This window comes from Gossypium arboreum, chromosome 7, assembly GCF_025698485.1.
Source record: "Gossypium arboreum isolate Shixiya-1 chromosome 7, ASM2569848v2, whole genome shotgun sequence".
Classification (NCBI taxonomy): Eukaryota; Viridiplantae; Streptophyta; class Magnoliopsida; order Malvales; family Malvaceae; genus Gossypium; species Gossypium arboreum.
In genome coordinates this window covers 85,636,742-85,657,864 of record NC_069076.1, presented here as the reverse complement: position 1 = coordinate 85,657,864, position 21,123 = coordinate 85,636,742, and the positions used below count along the sequence as shown (strand labels likewise).

Here is a 21,123-nt window from a genome sequence, read left to right as displayed (position 1 = left end):
AAAATGCCACCTGTCAGAAGGTCCTTTGGATCTATAACTAGATAAAATTCGAATGTTTATGCTCAAAATTTGCTTTGAGAGTTTCCAATGCTAATCAAACATAAAAAAAAAATCACTTGAATAAAATTTAAATTCCAAATGATTTTCGAGTATAAATTATCCGATTAATCAAAGCTAAAAATTACATGAAACTCCGGTTAATCATTCCCCCCGGGCCTGAATGAAAGCATCGAAGGAATATGTCATCTGGGCTTTTTCTTTTATAGGAGAAAATGCTCAAAATGCTTTTTCAATGTTTAACTTTGACGTTATTTTTCTTTCTAAGTGCATACTTTAAAATTAAGATTGGCCAAAAAACCAATCAAATGCAACCTTAACAAAGAATGACCCTCGTAGGTGCAATCATTCAAGTTCCTACTATGAGGCTCCATGCCTTTCAGTATCCGCGTATGATTCCAAATTACAAACCGGAATATGCAAAGATAAGATGCTGTCTGAATATTTCTTTGGTGCAGCATGCAGCTCAGAACGGTTAAGATTTCCAGGTTGTCTTACACGGCTTCTGGTAGTAGTTGAAGGACATGATAAGATCTTACATAAGGAGTGTAACTGAGACTTCTTTCCACTAGATTGGTTTTGTGGTTGATACTTCTGATGATCTTGCTTGAATGCCCTCAACCTTCCTTTGTGGCGTAGCACCAAAGGGAAACTGACCGAATCAGTTGTTTTCAATGGATCACTGGCGCTTTCCACACTTGACGAAGGATGGGATTTTAGTGGTAATCTACGTTGTTTCAATGCTAAAATTGATTCTCGCAATGTAGATGGAACCTGTAAAGCGAAAGATGATAAATATTGAAATCCGCAATATAAAAGCAAGGCAACCTCCGAAAGAATACCTATTCAATTAGCCTAAAGGATTGTGAAAATAAACAGAATAGGCATAAATGGTCATTTCAGTTACAATCTGATATCAGAATAAAGGCTTTTCAGACAAATTCCCTATTCATCAAAGAGCAAAGGCTTCACCTTCATAGACCAATTTTTTCTCCACAAGCAAATCAGAGTTAGAACAGAAATGAGAACAAAACATGGAAATAAAAATGAATTGTATAAGACTTACCACTGAAACAAGGCTGCAAGAAGCAAACAATGAAGATGAAGAGAATGGAGGCTCCCTAGGCTTCTTTTCCTTCTGATTGCCAGCAACAGATCCAAAACTGGAAGGTGTAACATCATCATCATCCTCCTCTTCCTCTTCCTCTCCGTCTTCCTCTTCATCGACAACTTTGTCAACATCATCTTTGGGAATGGCTTTGTCCTCTAGGTTAGCCACCAGAGAAGTATCTTCTTCATCCTCCAGCAATCCCATTTCCATCTTCTCCTCCTCTTTTTCTTTCTTCTTTAGTTCTTCATCCATGTCCTCAATGGCCTCTTCTAAACACAGTTCAGCCTCTATAAGATCAAGTTCCTTTTCAATAAGCTTCATCTTCAACTCACCAGCCTTCTTTTTCTCTTCAGTCCACTTTTCTAGTTTATCAAATCCCGGCTTCAACGCATTTTCTATTGCCGTTATTAGATGGTTCCATATATTATCCCTTTTTTGAATCACTTCCCGTCCATAGAACTCATCAAATCCAAGGGGCAGGAACTTAGCCTTCTTTGGATCAATCTCTTCACCTTCTTTCAGAGGTGGCTGCCAAAATAATCGGACACCATGTTCCTCATCCTCAATGTAATTGATCAATTGTCCAGTTGGGGTATGCAAAATGAGTGGGTCTTCAGTATATATTAGCTTTGACGGATCTTCAGGATCAGGTTCCGGTTCTTTGTTGATAAGTACAAATTCAGGAGTCTCATCTGATCAAGAAAATGTAAACATCCATTTAAAAAAACCAAAAAAGAAAAGGATGCTTCATATCACTTTTGGAGACTAAGAAATAGTAACAGAAGCGAATAAAGAATACCTTTCGACCACCAATATTCAAGCTCTGCAGGCATAGGTAACCTCAGGGGAGCTTTATAAAATGAGTTCAGCCACATTTCTCTTTCCTGATCAACTTCATGCACATATGTCTTCCAATAATCAGGAACCTGCCAACAAGCATACTTATTTCTTCTCCCTTTTCATAATTGTGGAAAGAATCCACCACGCAAAAGAAAAGCTTTTACTTACTCCGTAGAACTGATTGATAAAGCCTGGTGCCATCCACACATCTTCCTCCTCATAGAAATAGGGGTGTTGAGGATCACCATAAGGGCCCCTCTCTTCCCTAACCACTATACATGCAAACCAAGATAAAAAGTCAATATTATATAAGGTTAATGTTTAAAATTGTCAGTGATTAAATGTAAAAAGGCATAGGGATTCCGAAGTATCATGTAGAGGGTAAATCCAACAGAGAAAGTCATCCATTCAAATTTCAGAGTATAGTCAAGTCAGGCCTTCCGCAACGAGGAACATCCGACATGACAAACTGCAGTTGAACTTCAAATCTATTCTAGAGGACCCATTAAACAAATTATACAAAACAGTCAACAAGAGGCCCCTTGAATCTCCAAAGAACTTCCTTTTGCATTCAATAAACAGATAAGCAGAAGATTGTGAGGGAGGCTTTTAGCAACAATAACACTTATAAGCTATAACCCATATTCATCTCTAAATATGAGTGTGTACAACTTCAAAAGATTCAGCTTCATCACAAGCCAAAAAGTTGACTTATTCAGTTGCTGCAAGGTACAAAGTTCAGCCACTTCTATTTTCCTTTTTGTTTTCTTCTCTTTCTGTTTCTTACTCTAGCATAGCTCTACAGCCATGATCTAATTAGCACATGCTTGAAACATTGGCATGATTGACACTAGGGGACACAACTCTCATGTCAACCATATCAGACACTTGTAGGGACAATCATAAGAGAAAATTATATGTCAAATATACCTGAACAAGTCGAATTTTAAAGATGTTATGCATTTTTTGTTGAAGAAACTTGCACAGAGATCTATCTTGTTTCCATATATAAAATCTTAAAAGTTACTGTGTCAAACAAGATTTTGTGGTTATGCAAATCTAATAGTTAATAAAGCAAGACTACATACTTCCATCTGGCTTATTAAGAAACATCCGAGCCTTAGCAGCAGCAACCTCTGCAATACCAGCATGCATCTGAAAAACTGCAATGTCAGAGAAATGCCATAATATAGAATTTATTCCAATCCCCTCCCCCGAAACTTCATTTTGAACTATTTATTAAGTAGGAAACAAATTGAGAATACCGCTGAAATGTTCTCATCACAACCATCTAAATCCTCCAATAACTCTCCAAAATAGAATCTACCCTGCACCGTTACAAATTATCGAACACAAAAGCAGTCAAGCACTTTTATAAGACAATTTGAGTAGCAGAAATGGTTCATACAACAAGTGAAAAATAATATATCATATGTGCATGTAATATAGTATCAACCATTAACCAAATAGAACGATGAATGTTTTGCATTCTCTTAAAACCATTATATCGTAGCATCTTTCTTTTGAAAAAATATTGTACAAATTTCCTACTTTTCAACTTTTATGTTACTAGAAAGCATTATTTTAAAGAAAACTGAGGCCTATAAAGCAGAGGCAAAAACTTGGGTGCAGCAACACATACAAAATTTTATGTAAAATAAATCCACACATTCATGGAAGAAATGGATTCAATTACACAAATTGAGAATCAAACAGAACAGTTTATATTTTAAGCACATACATAAATGGTGCGCTCATTGACTTCATATACACCACACCCATGCATTCTGCCATGCTTCCACTGGCCAGCATAGCGGTATCGACCCTTCTCCCTGAAACAGAAATGATTGCCCTCTTAACACCACGAATTGAGATACATGCCTACTAAAGTCTCAAAAGTTCGGCAGAAAAAGTAAGATACAAGTGCCTTGCATGATATAATGTAAATGCTCAACATGTGCATGTGCAGATAGGACAATTGGGTAGGATTAGGAAAAGCAACATGCATATGATCAAAAATAAAAATAAAAGAAGGCAGATTCAAATGCAATGACAAAAATAATAACAAGACAGAAAGAAATAGAATATTTGACGGAGAAACATACGGTTTTCTGCCAAAATGTTTGATCCATATATCACTCTCATAAAATGGTATTTCATATTGCCCATCCGCCAGGCGAATGCTATCCTCAACATCCATCTCTAACCATTCTTTATCTTCTGGAGTCATGAAATCTCTTGATATTATTTTCCCTTCAGCTCGCATTTTTGCTTCAAGCCTAGAAAAATGGGAAAATTCCAACTTCATTGTATCATTTATAATCAATTGCTCAGATTGTAAAACCTATGCTATAATATAAGTGCATCATAAATAGTTCACAAATTGTTACGTACTTGGAACCTGGCACAGGTTCTATATCAGGTATATCAACTTCAACAACCCCATGACCTTCCATATTGTTTTGCAACCATTCACCTTCATACCTATAAAAGGAAGCATCATGTAAATTTTTTCTTTAAAAAAAGCATAAGCAGCTCAGAAGTACTTGATGCAACTTAGCCCAATATGGAACGATTTCTAGACCCATAAAACAGAGGAAAATGAAATATTTAAAGAGCACTCTGGGTTGAATAGTGCAGACGCTGTCATTTCAATCCTAACAGTGTTGTCAAGACCGAGTCACTAGAGCCCACAACGTAGGGAGTTTGATATAGTCTAGCACCTTGGTGCTTGACATCACTGACTCGTATAACTACAAACAATCTTATCTACATGTTTAAGGGTCCTTCAATGCAGGATGGTACTAGAACATAGGTATGAAGAAAGAAGAAAACAGCATTATGATAAAGTGAAGAAATACACATACACAAGAAATCAAGACTGAAGTGTCAAGCATTGACAAACCTGACCAGCCCCTGTTCTGCAACATAAACACCTTTGCCATGAGCCAAATCATCCCAAACCGTGCCTTCATACCTTAAACAAAATGCAGAATGACTATAATGAGTAATCAAACAAGTCAAAGCAAAACCAGAATCAGGCATACCGTTACCCGGAACTTCAAACATGTCAAAGGCAAACTACTGGATTAAAAACGAGTGGAGGACTGACTTTCAACACAAAGCCACAATTTTGCTTCGTGCAATTGACCAAGTTCAAACTTATCCAAATGCACATTTAGCTACCTCATTTACAAACTCCCCAATCCTAAATAAACTACCATACTGCAATTAAGTAATTGCATGCCTTAACAAGACAAATAGTAACAAAATGAGGGAAAAGAGTGAGAGAGAGAGTCGGTTTAACGTACAAGCTTCCATCAGGGAAAATGTAGCTGACCCAATTGAGAAACTCCTCAATCCTATCCAACTCTTCAATAACTGCTTTGGGGTTCGAAATATCATAATGATTGTCCGGTATAGCCGGATAAGGCTTCCGATAAGGAACATAAAACGGGGCAATCCCCGGGTCCCGGCCCTCCTTAATTTCATCCCTCACAATTTCCCAATCTTCCTCATCAGCCCAAACCGGGTCCCAACCGGGTTTGGTCATCTCCAGCGGAGCATCCACCCAATACTCCTTCAAATCTTCTTCCCGCCAATTCTCGGGGTCTGGTGGAAAATCCCATAAGTCTTCGAAGTAAACGTAGTCTTCGTCTTCTTCCTCTTGGATCCTCTTGATTCTCTTGCTCTCCAGCACCCGAGTGTACCTGCGGATGTTGGTTTCAGGGGTGTTTACGGTTTCAGGTGGGGCCTCGCCGGGTCGGGTGTAAGTGAGGGTTTCGGAATCGGATTCCTCGATGTAGTCGTCAGAGGAAGAGGAGGAGTAGTCGGAGTCGGAGTCGGAGTCTGGGTATTGCTGTTGGGACTCAGTAAGTTGTTGTGCTTGTTCTTCTTCTTCATCATCCTCTTCTGGGTCTTGTGACTCAGTGAGTAGTTGTTGTTCCTCTTCGTTCGACATTGTTTTGCAGTAGAAAGAAGGGAGAGGTTGAAGAAGATAAGGTAGAGAATGTTAAGAAGAAAAGGAACGTTAGGATTGAAGACAGCGGTTTATCATTTCAAAAGGGTTTTGGGCGTTTTGGCCTTTTCCATGTCTTTTAAGTGATTTTTGTGGTACCTATGTTTGCTTTCTATTTTCATTTTGGTAAGTATTGACAAATGATGTTTTTTTTCATGTGAATTTGGTAGATAATAATATTTCACTATTTTTAAAATGTTTAACTTTAAATTTAATGCATTTTCTTAATTTTATCTTAATTTTAAATTTTTAAAAATTTTAAAAATTAAAAATTATTAAATGTTTGAAAAAAAAAACATAGAAATTAAAATTTAGCGGGTGAAACAAAAACATGAAATGGATCGATACAAGGGTAGTATTTCAGGGAAGGAGGCACTAACAATTTCAGGGTTCTAGATAAAATTCTCCACACCTTTTTCTTAGGTTATCAAAGGTTAAATTTTTATATTGAACTTAAACAGATAAACTTTTATAGTGCATCATCCATTGCTTATGAACTCATTTACTAAACTTTTGGGCTAGAATTATTGAAGAATCATATTTGACACTCTTTTGATGGATGTATCTTTATTTATATATTTATATGCTTAATTATTGAATTTAAATTGCTAGACTATCCAACAGAAACCTCCATTGTTGGATTTAAATTGATAGCTGGGTATATTTATGTTGACTGCACTGACAGTAGAAAGCAAATTTCTATCTCCATATCAACTATCAACACTAAGCATATCATTGCTTGAAGTTACTGTACACAACTTCTCTAGATAAAGCAAGCGTTAGAGATCACTATGGTGTTAAACAAAGTGTTGCAACATTTGACAACACAAGTACAATAAACATTTCAAAGAATAATATATTGTACCTACGCAAATGATTATGAGCCTCCAAGTGTTAGATGTCATGTTGATTCTTCAAAATTGCAAAAGTGATGGAGTTTTATGGTGATTTAATTATTAGTATTCGTTATTTTTAGACCACAATATTTGCTGAGGAGTCTTTGTACTTATAGCACATGATTATGAATGTTGGTTCTTCAAGATTGGAGAAGTAATGGAGTTTTATGGTGTTTAAACATTAATTTTCGTTGCATTTGGACCACAATATTTGCTGAGGAGTCTTGAGCTTCAGATGCACAGTTTGCAGAAGTGATGGAATTTTATGGTGGTTTAAACAAATATTCTTGACTTGAAATGCAAGGGAATTTTACTTTAAACATCAATCTTGAGATTGCTCCATTTACCATGTTTACTTGATAAAAGAATAAAACCATTTCTCATGATTCATATTCGGTTGTTAATGTTCAAAATTTGATACGAATACGAATCAAAGTCAAGCTCAAATATTAAAGCTCATGTGATAGCTCAACTTGCTGTAAATCACAAAGTAGAATTCAAATTTGATTTCCAATATTCAAAAAACCTTCAAGCCAAACCCAAATATCTTCCAAGAGTATAAATTTTTCCCATTTGCACTCCTAGCCACAGCACTCCCAATGTGAAATTTTACATGAAAATAAAACCAATAGGACCAAAAGTATTGAAGTTGATCATTCACCCCAAATCCCAATTGCCTGAATGAAACTTTCGTTGATCCTTCAACTTTCTTCTAAGAATCAAAGCATCCAAGAAATATTCCAGATGAGATTTTGCCAATGGTCTAAGCTTTTTCTTTGCATAGGAAAAAATGTGCCAAAGCTCAATGATTTTTCAATGTCTTAACTTAGACGTTACTTTTCTCTGTTTTCAAAAAATAAAAGCTAAGTGTATACTTTAAATTAAGATTGGCCAAAAAAGCAATCAAATGCAACCTCAACAAAGACTCTGACCCTCGTAAGTGCAATCATTCAAGTTCCTACAATGAGGCTCAATGCCTTTTAGTATCTGGGTATGATTCCAAATAACAAACCGGAATATGCAAAGATAAGATGTCTGAATATTTCTTCGGTGCAGCATGCAGCTCAGAACGGTTAAGATTTCCAGGTCGTCTTACACGACTTCTGGTAGTAGTTGAAGGACATGATAAGATCTTGCATAAGGAGTGTAACTGACACTTCTTTCCACTAGATTGGTTTTCTGGTTGAAACTTATGATGATCTTGCTTGAATGCCCTCAACCTTCCTTTGTGGCCTAGCACAAAAGGGAAACTGACCGAATCAATTATTTTCAATGGATCACTGGCGCTTTCCACACTTGACGGAGGATGGGATTTTAGTGGTAATCTACGTTGTTTCAGTGCTAAAATTGATTCTCGCAATGTAGATGGAACCTGTAAAGCAAAAGATAGTAACTATTGAAATCTGCAATATAAAAGCAATGCAACTTCCAAATGACTACCCATTCAATTAGCATAAAGAATTGTGAAAATAAACAGAATAGACATTAATGGTCATTTCGGTTACAATCTGATATCGGAATAAAGGCTTTTCAGACAAATTCCCTATTAGTCAAAGAGCAAAGGCTATACCTTCATAGACCATTTTTTCCTCCACATGCAAATTACAGAGTTAGAACAGAAATGAGAACAAAACATGGAAATAAAATTGAATTGTATAAGAATTTACCGCTGAAACAAGGCTGCAAGAAGCAAACGACAATGAAGATGAAGAGAATGGAGGCTCCCTAGGCTTCTTTCCGTTCTGATCAGCAGCAACAGATCCAAAACTGGACTGTGTAACATCATCATCATCATCCTCTTCGTCTTCATCTTCGTCTTCGTCTTCCTCTCCATCTTCCTCTTCATCAACAACTTTGTGAACATCTTTGGGAATGCCTTTTTCCTCTTGGTTAGCCACGACAGAAGTACCTTCTTCATCCTCCAGCAAACCCATTTCCATCTTCTTCTCCTCCTCTTTCTCTTTCTTCTTTAACTCTTCATCCATGTCTTCAATGGCCTCTTCCAAACACAGTTCAGCCTCTATAAGATCAAGTTCCTTTTCAATAAGCTTCATCTTCAACTCACTAGCCTTCTTCTTCTCTTCAGTCCACTTTTCTAGTTTATCAAATCCTGGCTTCAACGCATTTTCTATTGCCGTTATTAGACGCTTCCATATATTATCCCTTTTTTGAATCACTTCCCGTCCATAGAACTCATCAAATCCAAGGGGCAGGAACTTAGCCTTCTTTGGATCAATCTCTTCACCTTCTTTCAGAGGTGGCTGCCAAAATAATCGGACACCATGTTCCTCGTCCTCAATGTAATTGATCAATCGTCCAGTTGGGGTATGCAAAATGAGTGGGTCTTCAGTATATATTAGCTTTGACGGATCTTCAGGATCAGGTTCCGGTTCTTTGTTGATAAGTACAAACTCAGGAGTCTCATCTGATCAAGAAAATGGTAAACATCCATTTAAAAAAAACCAAAAAAGAAAAAGAATTTTTGATATCCCTTTCGGAGACTTAAGAAATAATAACTGAAGCGAATAAAGAATACCTTTCGACCACCAATATTCAAGCTCTGCAGGCATTGGTAACCTAAGGGGAGCTTTATAAAATGAGTTTAGCCACATTTCTCTTTCCTGATCAACTTCATGCACGTATGTCTTCCAATAATCAGGAACCTGCCAAGTGCCAACTAACATACTTATTTTTTCTCCCTTTTCATTATTACAGGAAGAATCCACCATGCAAAAGAAAAGCTTTTACTTACTTCGTAGAACTGATTGATAAAGCCTGGTGCCATCCACACATCTTCCTCCTCATAGAAATATGGATGTTGAGGATCACCATAAGGACCTCTCTCTTCCCTAACCACTATGCGTGCAAGTCAAGATTATATAAGGTTAATGTTTAAAATTGTCAGTGATTAAATGTAAAAAGGCATAGAGATTAGGGATTCCAAAGTACCATGTAGAGGGTAAATCCAACAGAAAAAGTCATGCATTCAAATTTCAGATAACAAATTATACAGAACAGTCATCAAGAGGCTCCATGAATCTCCAAAGAGCTTCCTTTTGCTCCCAATAAACAGATAAGCAGAAGACTTCGAGGGAGGTTTTAGCATCGATAACTTATAGCCCATATTCATCTCTAAATATAAGAATCTACAACTTCAATATAGTCACCTTCATCACAAGTCAAAATGTTGACTTATCCAGTTACCACAAGGTACAAAGTTCAGCCACTTCTATTTTCCTTTTAGTTTCCTCTCTTTCCATTTCTTAATCGAGCATAGCTCTACAACCATGATCTATATAGCACAAGCTTGAACATTGGTTGGCATGATTGACACTAGCGGAGAGAACTCTTGTGTCAACCATAACAGATGCTTGTAGGGACAATTATAAGAGAATTACGTCAAATATACCTCATGCATTTTTGTCGAAGAAACTTGCAGTGTTGAGAACGTGGGGATAGGACCAAGTCACTGGGTGATTAACAGGAACGCTGGAAGCGATGGCCTTCCCTTTATCACTATTCCTAGAATGACCTATGGTGATTGATGATCAACTCATCGAAGGGAGACTGAAACCTTTAGGGCTCATTTAGAGAGAGACCTAGATCTCTTAAAAAATAGATAGAAATTCTGCTTATGTTTTTATTCTCCAATAAGTCCTTAAATAGGGATTAATTACATAAAACTATGTTTCTAGAAGGAAATAAAACAACTAAATCCTAATAATTAAAAATAGCTTAAAATAAACTAAACCCAAAGTAAAAGTGACGTAAAATCGCTTTAAAGACTTAGACGGATGCCTTTTTCCTCTTAAATATGCAACCAATAAAAGTGTCCACAACACACAGAGATCTATCATGTTTCTATGTATAAACTCATAGAAGTTACTGTGTCAAACAAGATTTTGTGCCTATTCAAATCTAATAGTTAATAAAGCAAGACTACATACTTCCATCTGGCTTATTAACAAACATCCGAGCCTTAGCAGCAGCAACCTCTGCAATACCAGCATGCATCTGAAAAAAATACAATGTCAGAGAAATACCATAATATAGAATTTACTCCCCCCAACTTCATTTTGAACTATTTATTAAGTAGAAAAAAATCTAAGAATACCGCTGAAATGTTATCATCGCAACCATCTAAATCATCCAATAGCTCTCCAAAATAGAATCTACCCTGCACCATTACAAATTATGGAATACAAAAGCAGTCAAGCACTTTTATAAGAGAGTTTGAGTAGCTGAAATGGTTCATACAACAAGTAAAGAATAATATATTATGTGTGTGTATATATATAGTATCAACCACCAACCAAATTGATCGATGAATGTGTTGCATTCTCTTAAAACCATTATATCTTAGCATCTTTCTTTTGAAAAATATTGAATAAATTTTCTATTTTTCAACTATTATGTTACTAGAAAGCATTATTTTTAAAGAAAACTGAGGCCTATAAAGTAGAGGGCAAAACTGAGCTGCAGCAACAATTATTGAATCTTATGTACACTACATCTTCATGGAAGAAATGGATTCAATTACACAAATTCAGACTCAAACAAAATGGTTTATATTTTAAGCACATACATAGATGGTGCGCTCATTGACCTCATATACACCACATCCATGCATTCTGCCATGCTTCCACTGGCCAGCATAACGGTATCGACCCTTCTCCCTGAAACAGAAATGTTTGTCTTCATAACACCACAATTGAGAGATATGCCTGCTAAAGTCTCAAAAGTTTGGCAGAAAAAGGTACAAGTGCCTCGCATGATACAACGTAAATGCTCAATATGTGCACATGCAGATTGGACCATTGAGTAGATTAGGAAAAGCAACATGCACATGATCAAAAATTAAAATGAGGCAGATTCGAATGCAATGACGACAATAATAAGACAGAAAGAAATAGAATACTTGATAAAGAAACATACGGTTTTCTGCCAAAATGTTTGATCCATATATCACTCTCATAAAATGGTATTTCATATTGCCCATCCGCCAGGCGAATGCTATCCTCAACATCCATCTCTAACCATTCTCTATCTTCTGGAGTCATGAAATCTCTTGATATTATTTTCCCTTCAGCTCGCATTTTTGCTTCAAGCCTAGCAAAATGGGAAAATTCCAACTTCGTTTATAAATCCATTGCTGAGATTGTGAAACCTATACTATAACAAAGTGCATCATAAATAGTTCACAAATTGTTACATACTTGGAACCTGGCACAGGTTCTATATCAGGTATATCAACTTCAACAACCCCATGACCTTCCATGTTGTTTTGCAGCCATTCACCTTCATACCTATAAAAGGAAGCATCTTGTAATTTTTTTTCAGCTCAAAAGTACTTGATGCAACTTATTAGTCCAATACAGAACAATTTATGGAACCATAAAAGAGAGGAAAATGAAATATTCAAAGAGCACTCTCAGGGTTGAATAATGCAAACGTGACAATTTCAATCCTGCTAATGTTGTCAAGGGCACAAGGTGCACTCAAGTCACTAGAGCCACGCAGGTAAGGAATTTGATATTGTCCACTTTTTTTATTTATAATAATAATAATAATAAGAGAAATGGAAGAGTACTTCAATTGGGCAAGCTTCTATTTGCACCTACCGCCATACAAGAAAGCACACCTAGGTGCACCAGCCACCAGGTATGTGACTGATCTAATGTGCCTTGCCCGAAAGGGTCTCATTGCTTTTATACCCTAGCACCTCAGTGCTTGACATCACTGACTCCTACAACTACAAACAATCTTATCTGCATGTTTAAGGATCCTTCGATCCAGGATGGTACGAGAACATATGTATGAAGAAAGCAGAAAACAGCATTATGATAAAGTAAAGAGATACAAACATTCAAGAAATCAAGACTGAAGAGTTAAGCATTGAAAAACCTGACCAGCCCCTGTTCTGCAACATAAACACCTTTTCCATGAGCCAAATCATCCCAAACCGTGCCTTCATACCTTAAACAAAATGCAGAATGACTATAATGAGTAATCAAACAAGTCAAAGGAAGACAAGAACCAGGCATACCATTACCCGGAACTTCAAACATGTCAAAAGCAAACTACTGGGTTAAAAACGAGTGGAGGACTGACTTTCAACATAAAGCTACAATTTTGCTTCGTGCAATTGACCAAGTTCAAACTTATCCAAATGCACATTTAGCTACCTCATTTGCAAACTCCCCAGTCCTAAATAAACTACCATACTGCAATTAAGTAATTGCATGCCTTAACAAGACAAATAGTAACAAAATGAGGGGAAAAGAGTAAGAGAGAGAGTCGGTTTAACATACGAGCTTCCATCAGGGAAAATGTAGCTGACCCAATTGAGAAACTCCTCAATCCTATCCAACTCTTCAATAACTGCTTTGGGGTTCGAAATATCATAATGATTGTCCGGTATAGCCGGATAAGGCTTCCGATAAGGAACATAAAACGGGGCAATCCCCGGGTCCCGGCCCTCCTTAATCTCATCCCTAACAATTTCCCAATCTTCCTCATCAGCCCAAACCGGGTCCCAACCGGGTTTGGTCATCTCCAGCGGAGCATCCACCCAATACTCCTTCAAATCCTCTTCCCGCCAATTCTCGGGGTCTGGTGGAAAATCCCATAAGTCTTCAAAGTAAACGTAGTCTTCGTCTTCTTCCTCTTGGATCCTCTTGATTCTCTTGCTCTCCAGCACCCGAGTGTACCTGCGGATGTTGGTTTCGGGGGTGTTTACGGTTTCGGGTGGGGCCTCTCCGGGTCGGGTGTAGGTGAGGGTTTCGGAATCAGATTCCTCGATGTAGTCGTCAGAGGAAGAGGAGGAGTAGTCGGAGTCGGAGTCGGAGTCTGGATATTGCTGTTGCGACTCAGTAAGTTGTGGTGCTTGCTCTTCTTCTTCATCATCTTCTGGGTCTTGTGACTCAGTGAGTTGTTGTTCCTCTTCGTTCGACATTGCTTTGCAGTAGAAAGAAGGGAGAGGTTGAAGAAGATAAGGTAGAGAATGTTAAGAAGAAAAGGATCGTTAGGATTGAAGACAGCGGTTTATCATTTCAAAAGGGTTTCGGGCGTTTTGGCATTTTCCACGTCTTTTAGTGATTTTTGTCCTTTCAATTTTGGGTAAATGTAATTTTTGGTATCTAGATTTAATTTTGATGTTGATTTTGGTAATTATTTTTTTTTTGTTAATTTGATAAAAAGGATTATTTTAAAAGTCAATTATGGATTTAGGTCGATTTTCTTAAATTTAGGAAAATAGATCAATTTTTGAGAAAAAAACTGAAAATGTGTCCTCTAGTAAGCTTTTTTTTTCTCAGATAGCAACCAAGAGAAGCATTTTCCGCTAAGGTGGCAGCCATGAGGCTGAAAGCACGCCCTATAGGACCGTTGCATCACTCAATCAGATTCATGCCTAAACTCGAATTGGCGCATCACTCACAAATATGTGCATCTCGATCATTGCAAAAACTATCAATGGCACTTTGACGTGCCAAATATTGCGATTCGCCAAAAATTCAATCGAATCAGAGTACGGCATCCATTTAAACTACAATATGAAATTATAAATTTTAAGGTTAAATATAAAATTGGTACGTGAACTTGTACATTTCTCTCAAATTGGTATTTATGGTTTTTTTTTATCCTAGACTAGTACCTAAACTTGTTTTTTCGTCTACTATATTGGTACCTAAGCCTAATGGCATTAAATTTTTGCTGATGTGGAAGTGCTGGCCACTTGCATGCTGCCACGTGCCACTTTTTTTAGCCTGAAAAGCTATCCCCCTTTAATTATTTTCCATGTCATTTTATTTTTTTAAAAAACCTTTTAATTTATTTTTTTTCCTTTGAAATTTTTTTCCCCATCGTCTTCTTCTACCTCTTTGGCTGCAACAACTTTTTTTCTTTTTTTTTTCATTTTTTCCTTCCTTGTTTTGCAGTGACAGTCAACTTTTTTTTGCACAATCTTTTCCTTCCTCAACCTTAAAACCCTTCTCTTCCATTCGCTTTTTTCTGTTTGATTCTCGAGAAAAAAAAATCTAATTCACCTCTCTTCCTTAACCAAACACTTCTTCTTCACAACCAATTTTGCTAAAAAAAAATTTGATTGCCATTCAACAATGTATCGAACAATCTCATGAACTTCATCTCATGAATGCTTTGAACCACATGTAGACAACAAAGATGCAAAAAGACATTTCCTATCATATAAATTTTAAAGGGAAAACTATTGCTAATAACTTTTATGATAGATGAAAAGTTTATCACCATCTTTTTACACAATAGACATGATGAATACCATGTTAAGTGCAAATAAGCAATGGTTATTATTTCCCTTTTTTTCAGGTTACTTTCCATGACTATAATGGTTCAAAGATTTCAGAAATAAACATTACTCCACGAAACATTAATGTCCAATCTTCACCTCCTATTTCTCTCCCCATTAAACCCTCAAACCCTAACATCAAAACCCCAAATTCACCCATTAACTTCTATTACAACACCCTGCAACAACCCATAAACCTAAACTTCGTCCCCACTCAATGATTCAATTTGAACTCTCAAAACCCTTTTTGAAACAAGTTTCATGTTTTCCTAGAACAAAACATATCCATGTTCTCTATAAACTTAAATTCTCCCTTTTCCAAACATATATTAAAAAGGGTTTTGATTAAACATAAATAAGAAACAGAGAAGAAGCTTTTGATTAAAAAATTGAAAGTTTTTTAGAATTGAAAATTTGAGAAAAAAGAAATGAAAGAGATTTGAAAAGTCTAAGAAAAGAAGGAGATGAAGTTGGAGAAGACTAAAAATCGTTGAAATTTTCGATTGTTTTCTTCCTTCAATATATGCGTTATGAACATATTACACAAAGAGATAGAAAACAAAAATATTGGTAAAAGGAAAAAAAAAAGAGGAAAAAAAAACAAAACGAATAGAATAGAGGTAAAAGATGAAGAGGTCAGGTAGAGTTGGGGAAAGGAAAAATAAATAAATGAAAGGGTTTTTAAAAATATAAAATGAAAGTTTCACGCATTTCAAGCCAAATAGAGTGACACATGGTAGCGCGTGAATGGCCAACGTAAAATCGAAACTTTTGATAAATTTTGAGAGTTTCGTGCAGAAGTGGAAAAATAATTAGATTTATCCATAAAGAATCTTTGGCCTGGCTGAGGAATACTTGTCTGACAAGTTCTTAGGATACCTCATAAGGTATGAGATTTTATCCTAGTTGACTGCGCCGTGTACTCCCCAGTAGAATGACATAGCTGATAGAAGGAATAGAACCTTACTTGACATGGTTCGTTCAATGTTAAACTATTCACAACTCCCTATTTCCTTCTAGGATATGCAATACAAACGATTTACTATATTATAAGTGATATGTCATCCAAGTATACTTGTAAGACACCTTATGAACTGTGGCATGGAAAGAAACCTGCTCTAAATTACTTTAAAATATGGGATTGTCCGACCCACGTTCTGGATAAAGATGCAAAGAAGTTTGGTGCATAGATAGAATTATGCATGTTTGTAGGATATTCGAAGGAAACAAATGGTGGATTATTCTACAAGCCAAAATGTAATACGATTAAAGTTCCTATTCATGCTACTTTTCTGGAGGAAAGCTACATGGATAACTTTAAGCCTCGAAGTAAAGTTGTAACAACCCGTTTTCAGTGAAATCAAAACAGTGGTTTTGGGACCACAAATTTGACGTGAAAATTTTATTATTATTATTTTAATGTCAACGGTGTGTTGGTAGTGTAGTATAAAAAATTCGTTAAGAAATTTTGTCATTTGCATGCTTAATTAAGTAAAAAAGACTAAAACGTAAAAGGTGCAAAAGTATAGTTCCATTAGTTAAAGGTGTCTATTAGCTATGAAATTAAATTTTTAAGGGATTTATGTGGTAATTAGACCATTATTATTATGAGTGGACATTTTTAGACATAAATTAGATGATTTTAAGTTAAAAGTTAAAGGTTAATAAAGTAATTTAATAAATAAATTAGGTAAAATATGTAAAAACAAAAGACATCATCTTTTAATGTCTTTTTCCACCAAATTGAGAAAGGGAGAATTCTCCATTTTTGCACCTTGAGCATTCAGTTATATCTCCCTTGCATGTAAGTGTGTTTTCATTCCGTTTTTATTGATTTCTATGTTTTCGGGATCATTGTAGCTTAATCTAGTTAGCCTAGGGACTAATTTGCAAAAATTTTAAAGAATTAGGGTTTTACCATGAATTCTATTGCATGATTTATGAATTTTGATGAAATATTGTGAGTCCTTGTTGTTAAATAAACAACTTTTGTAAAGTGATTTTTGATAAAATTATCATTTGGGGACTTATTTGTTAAAGTAGTAAAATATCATGATAAAATTGTGAATTTCTAATTTGTGTGGGTTGATATGAGTCCATAGATAAATCAGCATGCATGATATGTGGATGAAATTGCATAAATGTTAATTTATGAGCTTAAGGACTAAATTGTAAAGAAGTTAAAATATTAGGGGTAAAAATGTAATTTTTCAAAAGTATGAATTTTGGACTGAATTGAATAGAATAAGTATTAAATGGATTGAATTTGCTCATTTAGATCAAGTTAAGCCTTATACGGATCTAGATCAAGGAAAAGATAAAGTCTCGAATTTGTGATTATATTTCGACATCTTTAAAATCGAGGTAAGTTCGTATGTTTAATAACGTTTTAATGTTATTTGATTTATATGCTATTATGCTATTTATCATATCATGTTACGACAGAAATCCAACAATGTTACGACAACTATCGAGCCCCGTTTGAACCTTAAGAATGTATAGGATACAAATGACATGTCATTAGGGTTACCATGTTTCAAGTGCCGGTCTTGCATGTCCTACCGATGGCTGATTTTTGGCATTTGTTGCAGATACTCACCAGCTTGTGTGAGTGCCATCATGTAGCTACACTCCAACCATCAGCTTGTGTGAGCAAACCCATTTATGGCTTGAGTGAGCATCAATGTAAATGAAAAGGAAAAGGAATGGTTTTAACCATATGTTTAGCACACTTTGTGTGAGCTTCCTACGTATGCGATATTATTCTAAGAAGTTCAATGGGCATGAAAAGGGAAGGAACGATAAGTGTTCCAATAGCTGAATTGAGAACTTATGGAAATGTATGAATTGTTGTTGATCAAAGTATGTATAACCATGTTTATGGAAAGTATGATTTCAAATGTGCTATATACATGAAATTTATCTTACCATGTGATAATTTTGTTAAATTATGTGTGTAAGTATGAATTCAAATGTGCTATGTACATGAAATCTATCTTACCATGTGATGATTTTGTTAAGTTATGTGTTTAAAGACTAACTTGTGTTGTTGATGATGTTTAGGCTTGTGCCAAGCTTATGTTGGATTGGTTCATGTTTAAATTTTAAAGTTGTGCATAGAAATGGAAAGTTATGTTCATGTTATGCAAACTTACTAAGCATTAGATGCTTACGTTGTTTTCAATCCTATGTTTTATATATTATTAAAAGCTCAATCGGTTTGGAAGCTCGTCAGAGACCTTTCACACTATCCAAAGATTATATCGATAGATTTCGATGTTTTAGTCATGGTTATAATGGCATGTATAGGTGGACTTGTGTTCAATGAGCTAGTTGTTATGTTTGGCTTGTATATATGGTATTATGGTTGGTGGGCTTTTGGCACTTTGATGTTTGATGGTTGGTGTTTATATGGTCAAATTGATGCATGGTTTTATGGCCAAAGTGGTAAGTGTTGGCATGTTTGCAATGTGATCAATTAGGGTATGCTTTGATATAGAAATTAGTTAAGCATGTTTGGATGAAATATGACAATTTAAACAAATTTAGGTATGAATGCTTGTTTGTGATTGAGGTGCCTATTGAATTGGTCTCATTATGCATGTTTTGAGCATGTTTTAACGTATTAGTTGTATGTGCAAATGGCTTGTAGGTACATGCTTGAATTGGGTGAAAGAAATGGCTTCATTTTGGCCTATTTCTTGTCCACACAACCTAAGACACGGGTGTGTGTGGCACACGGCCATGTGACACAGTCGTGTGTCCTCTGTAGCTTTTAAAAGGTTGCAAGTCAGGCAGCTACACGGCCTAGCACACAAGTGTGAGGCCATTTCAAAAGTTACATGGCCTGGCACATAGGCTTGTGGCTTGACTGCGTGACCCAACTCAGAGAGTTACACGGGCTGGGACATGACCATGTGTCCCTATTTCAAATGTTACACGGGAGTGTGTCTGTAACACCCCCTAACCCTTTTTAGTCACCGGAACAAGATTACGGCGCATTACCAGTCAATACAGTTCAATCACTTTAAATCACATTCAAACCTACTCAAATCATGTCAAATTAGACATTTTACGTGCTTATATGATGAATCTTTTTAAGTATTTCACATACATTATCAAATAGTTTAAATTTCTTACCAAATAAGCCAATTCCTAACATATACTGTTACCAAATCTAAATTTACTTATTTTATCCTTACCTTGACAATCCAAAATGACACATATAAACATTTTAGGTACATGCCATTACCAAAAATTAATATACTTCACCACATTGAGTTTGGGATCGACCTGGGATGTTGATTCAACAATCTGACTTTAACCTATCCTGCGCACGGAAACAAACCGTACGCTGAGTATGAACTCAGTGGTATTTCTATAATCCGAACACTTAATAATATAACATACATTTAAAAATCATATGACAATCACAATTATATATTTGTTCACTACAAAGATAAATCCTTTATAACTCACTCAATTTTTCTCATCTACTAACCCGATTAGCTTTCCAAAATAAATTCACAAATCATTTGAACAATAATGTTTTCCATTCATAGATAAGTTCAGAGATACATAATTCATATGTCTCACTCATACTTCAGTTTACTATTCAATATCAGTAAATAATATTCAACTATTCACTTTTCAATTAGTATTTTGTACTTATCCATTTCAATAACAGTCAATATTTTCAGTAACGATCAATTCATCTTTATTATTTAGTAACAATCAATCATTAAAGAAATCAGTCATTCAGTATTTTTATTTACCCCTATTAACATGACTCAGACATTGACGGATACAAGGATCCAACCAACACACCAGTACGACACTCAGTGCCTCATCGGCTTTGCTCAAGAAAACAGTAACAGTACAGTACTCAGTACCTCATTGGATTAAACCGATGTAACAGTAGCAGTACGACACACATAGTGCCTCATCGACTCGAAGTCGAAGTAACAGTACGACACTTATAGTGCCTCATCGACTCAAGGTCGAAGTATCCCTGAACACTTCCAATCCTATGGCATGCCAACTATATCCGACTTAGCCCGATACAGTTAATAGGGTATTCAATTCACTTTCAACTTTTCCAATCAATACACATTTTAATTAACCACATAAATTCATAATTCAATACAATTCAATTCACTTTTCAATAACACATATTCAAATTCCACAATAATCACATATTCATATTTATTTCATCACATTCCCAATCAATTTAATTTTCAATATAACATACATTTAATATTCAATTTCCACATCAATCACATATATCCATATAAATTCAATAAATTTATCACATACCAAATCAATCCATTTCAATTGTAAAACACAATACAAATAATTCTCACCTTAATTACTTATCATAACATTTAATCAAAATGTAACAATTAATAATTAAATTCACTTTTCAATTTCAACCAATGTTCACTCCAATTCAAATAATCATCTCAATGCACTTACCATACATATTAAATAATAATTTCAACAATTAAATATTAAGTTCGGATTATAGAAATACAAACCGTAATTTCTTGAATTATTCTTCGTCCACCTTTTCTTTTCCTTTCTTCGTGGATGCCTCGGGTGCAATGTTAGCTACGGAAAATTAAGATAATTTTCATAATCATTAATGCAATACTAATTTACATTTAATATTTAAATTTCTTATTCAATTTCTACTTTAATTTCAATTTTAATCTTAACTAAATTTACTTACTTTTCTGTCTCAATTCATACTTTGTTTCTACTCAATTTTCAACCAAACTTAGACATAACTATCTAAATTTCATCATAAAATCCTAATTTTGAAATTCTTGCAATTTAGTCCCTACTATGTAAAACTTATAATTCATTTTTCAATTCA

At 35.4% G+C, this 21,123-nt stretch overlaps 2 protein-coding genes across 3 annotated transcripts; both read right to left on the bottom strand.

Annotated features, from left to right (window-relative positions):
• Positions 1 to 142: 142 nt before the first annotated feature.
• On the bottom strand, positions 143 to 6,160 carry LOC108458212 (protein TIC 100-like). The gene is made up of 11 exons (XM_017757521.2): positions 5,320 to 6,160; positions 4,914 to 4,985; positions 4,403 to 4,492; positions 4,114 to 4,287; positions 3,750 to 3,840; positions 3,274 to 3,336; positions 3,097 to 3,163; positions 2,177 to 2,280; positions 1,968 to 2,094; positions 1,124 to 1,860; positions 143 to 831 (listed from the first exon to the last, which is right to left on the bottom strand). Exons 1-11 carry the CDS (start codon positions 5,967 to 5,969, stop codon positions 418 to 420), a joined length of 2,589 nt encoding a protein of 862 aa, XP_017613010.1. The 5' UTR covers positions 5,970 to 6,160; the 3' UTR covers positions 143 to 417.
• Positions 6,161 to 7,672: 1,512 nt separating this feature from the next.
• LOC108452989 (protein TIC 100-like) lies at positions 7,673 to 14,053 on the bottom strand. Of its 2 annotated transcripts, none has more exons than XM_017750846.2 (11): positions 13,234 to 14,053; positions 12,827 to 12,898; positions 12,139 to 12,228; positions 11,858 to 12,031; positions 11,508 to 11,598; positions 11,037 to 11,099; positions 10,870 to 10,936; positions 9,675 to 9,778; positions 9,459 to 9,585; positions 8,590 to 9,347; positions 7,673 to 8,294 (listed from the first exon to the last, which is right to left on the bottom strand). In XM_017750846.2, the coding sequence occupies exons 1-11, from the start codon at positions 13,875 to 13,877 to the stop codon at positions 7,893 to 7,895; spliced, it is 2,592 nt and encodes an 863-aa protein (XP_017606335.1). In that variant the 5' UTR covers positions 13,878 to 14,053; the 3' UTR covers positions 7,673 to 7,892. The 2 variants fall into 2 exon arrangements, with proteins under 2 accessions (XP_017606335.1, XP_017606345.1); XM_017750856.2 differs by having other exon boundaries at positions 12,832 to 12,898.
• Positions 14,054 to 21,123: the final 7,070 nt, after the last annotated feature.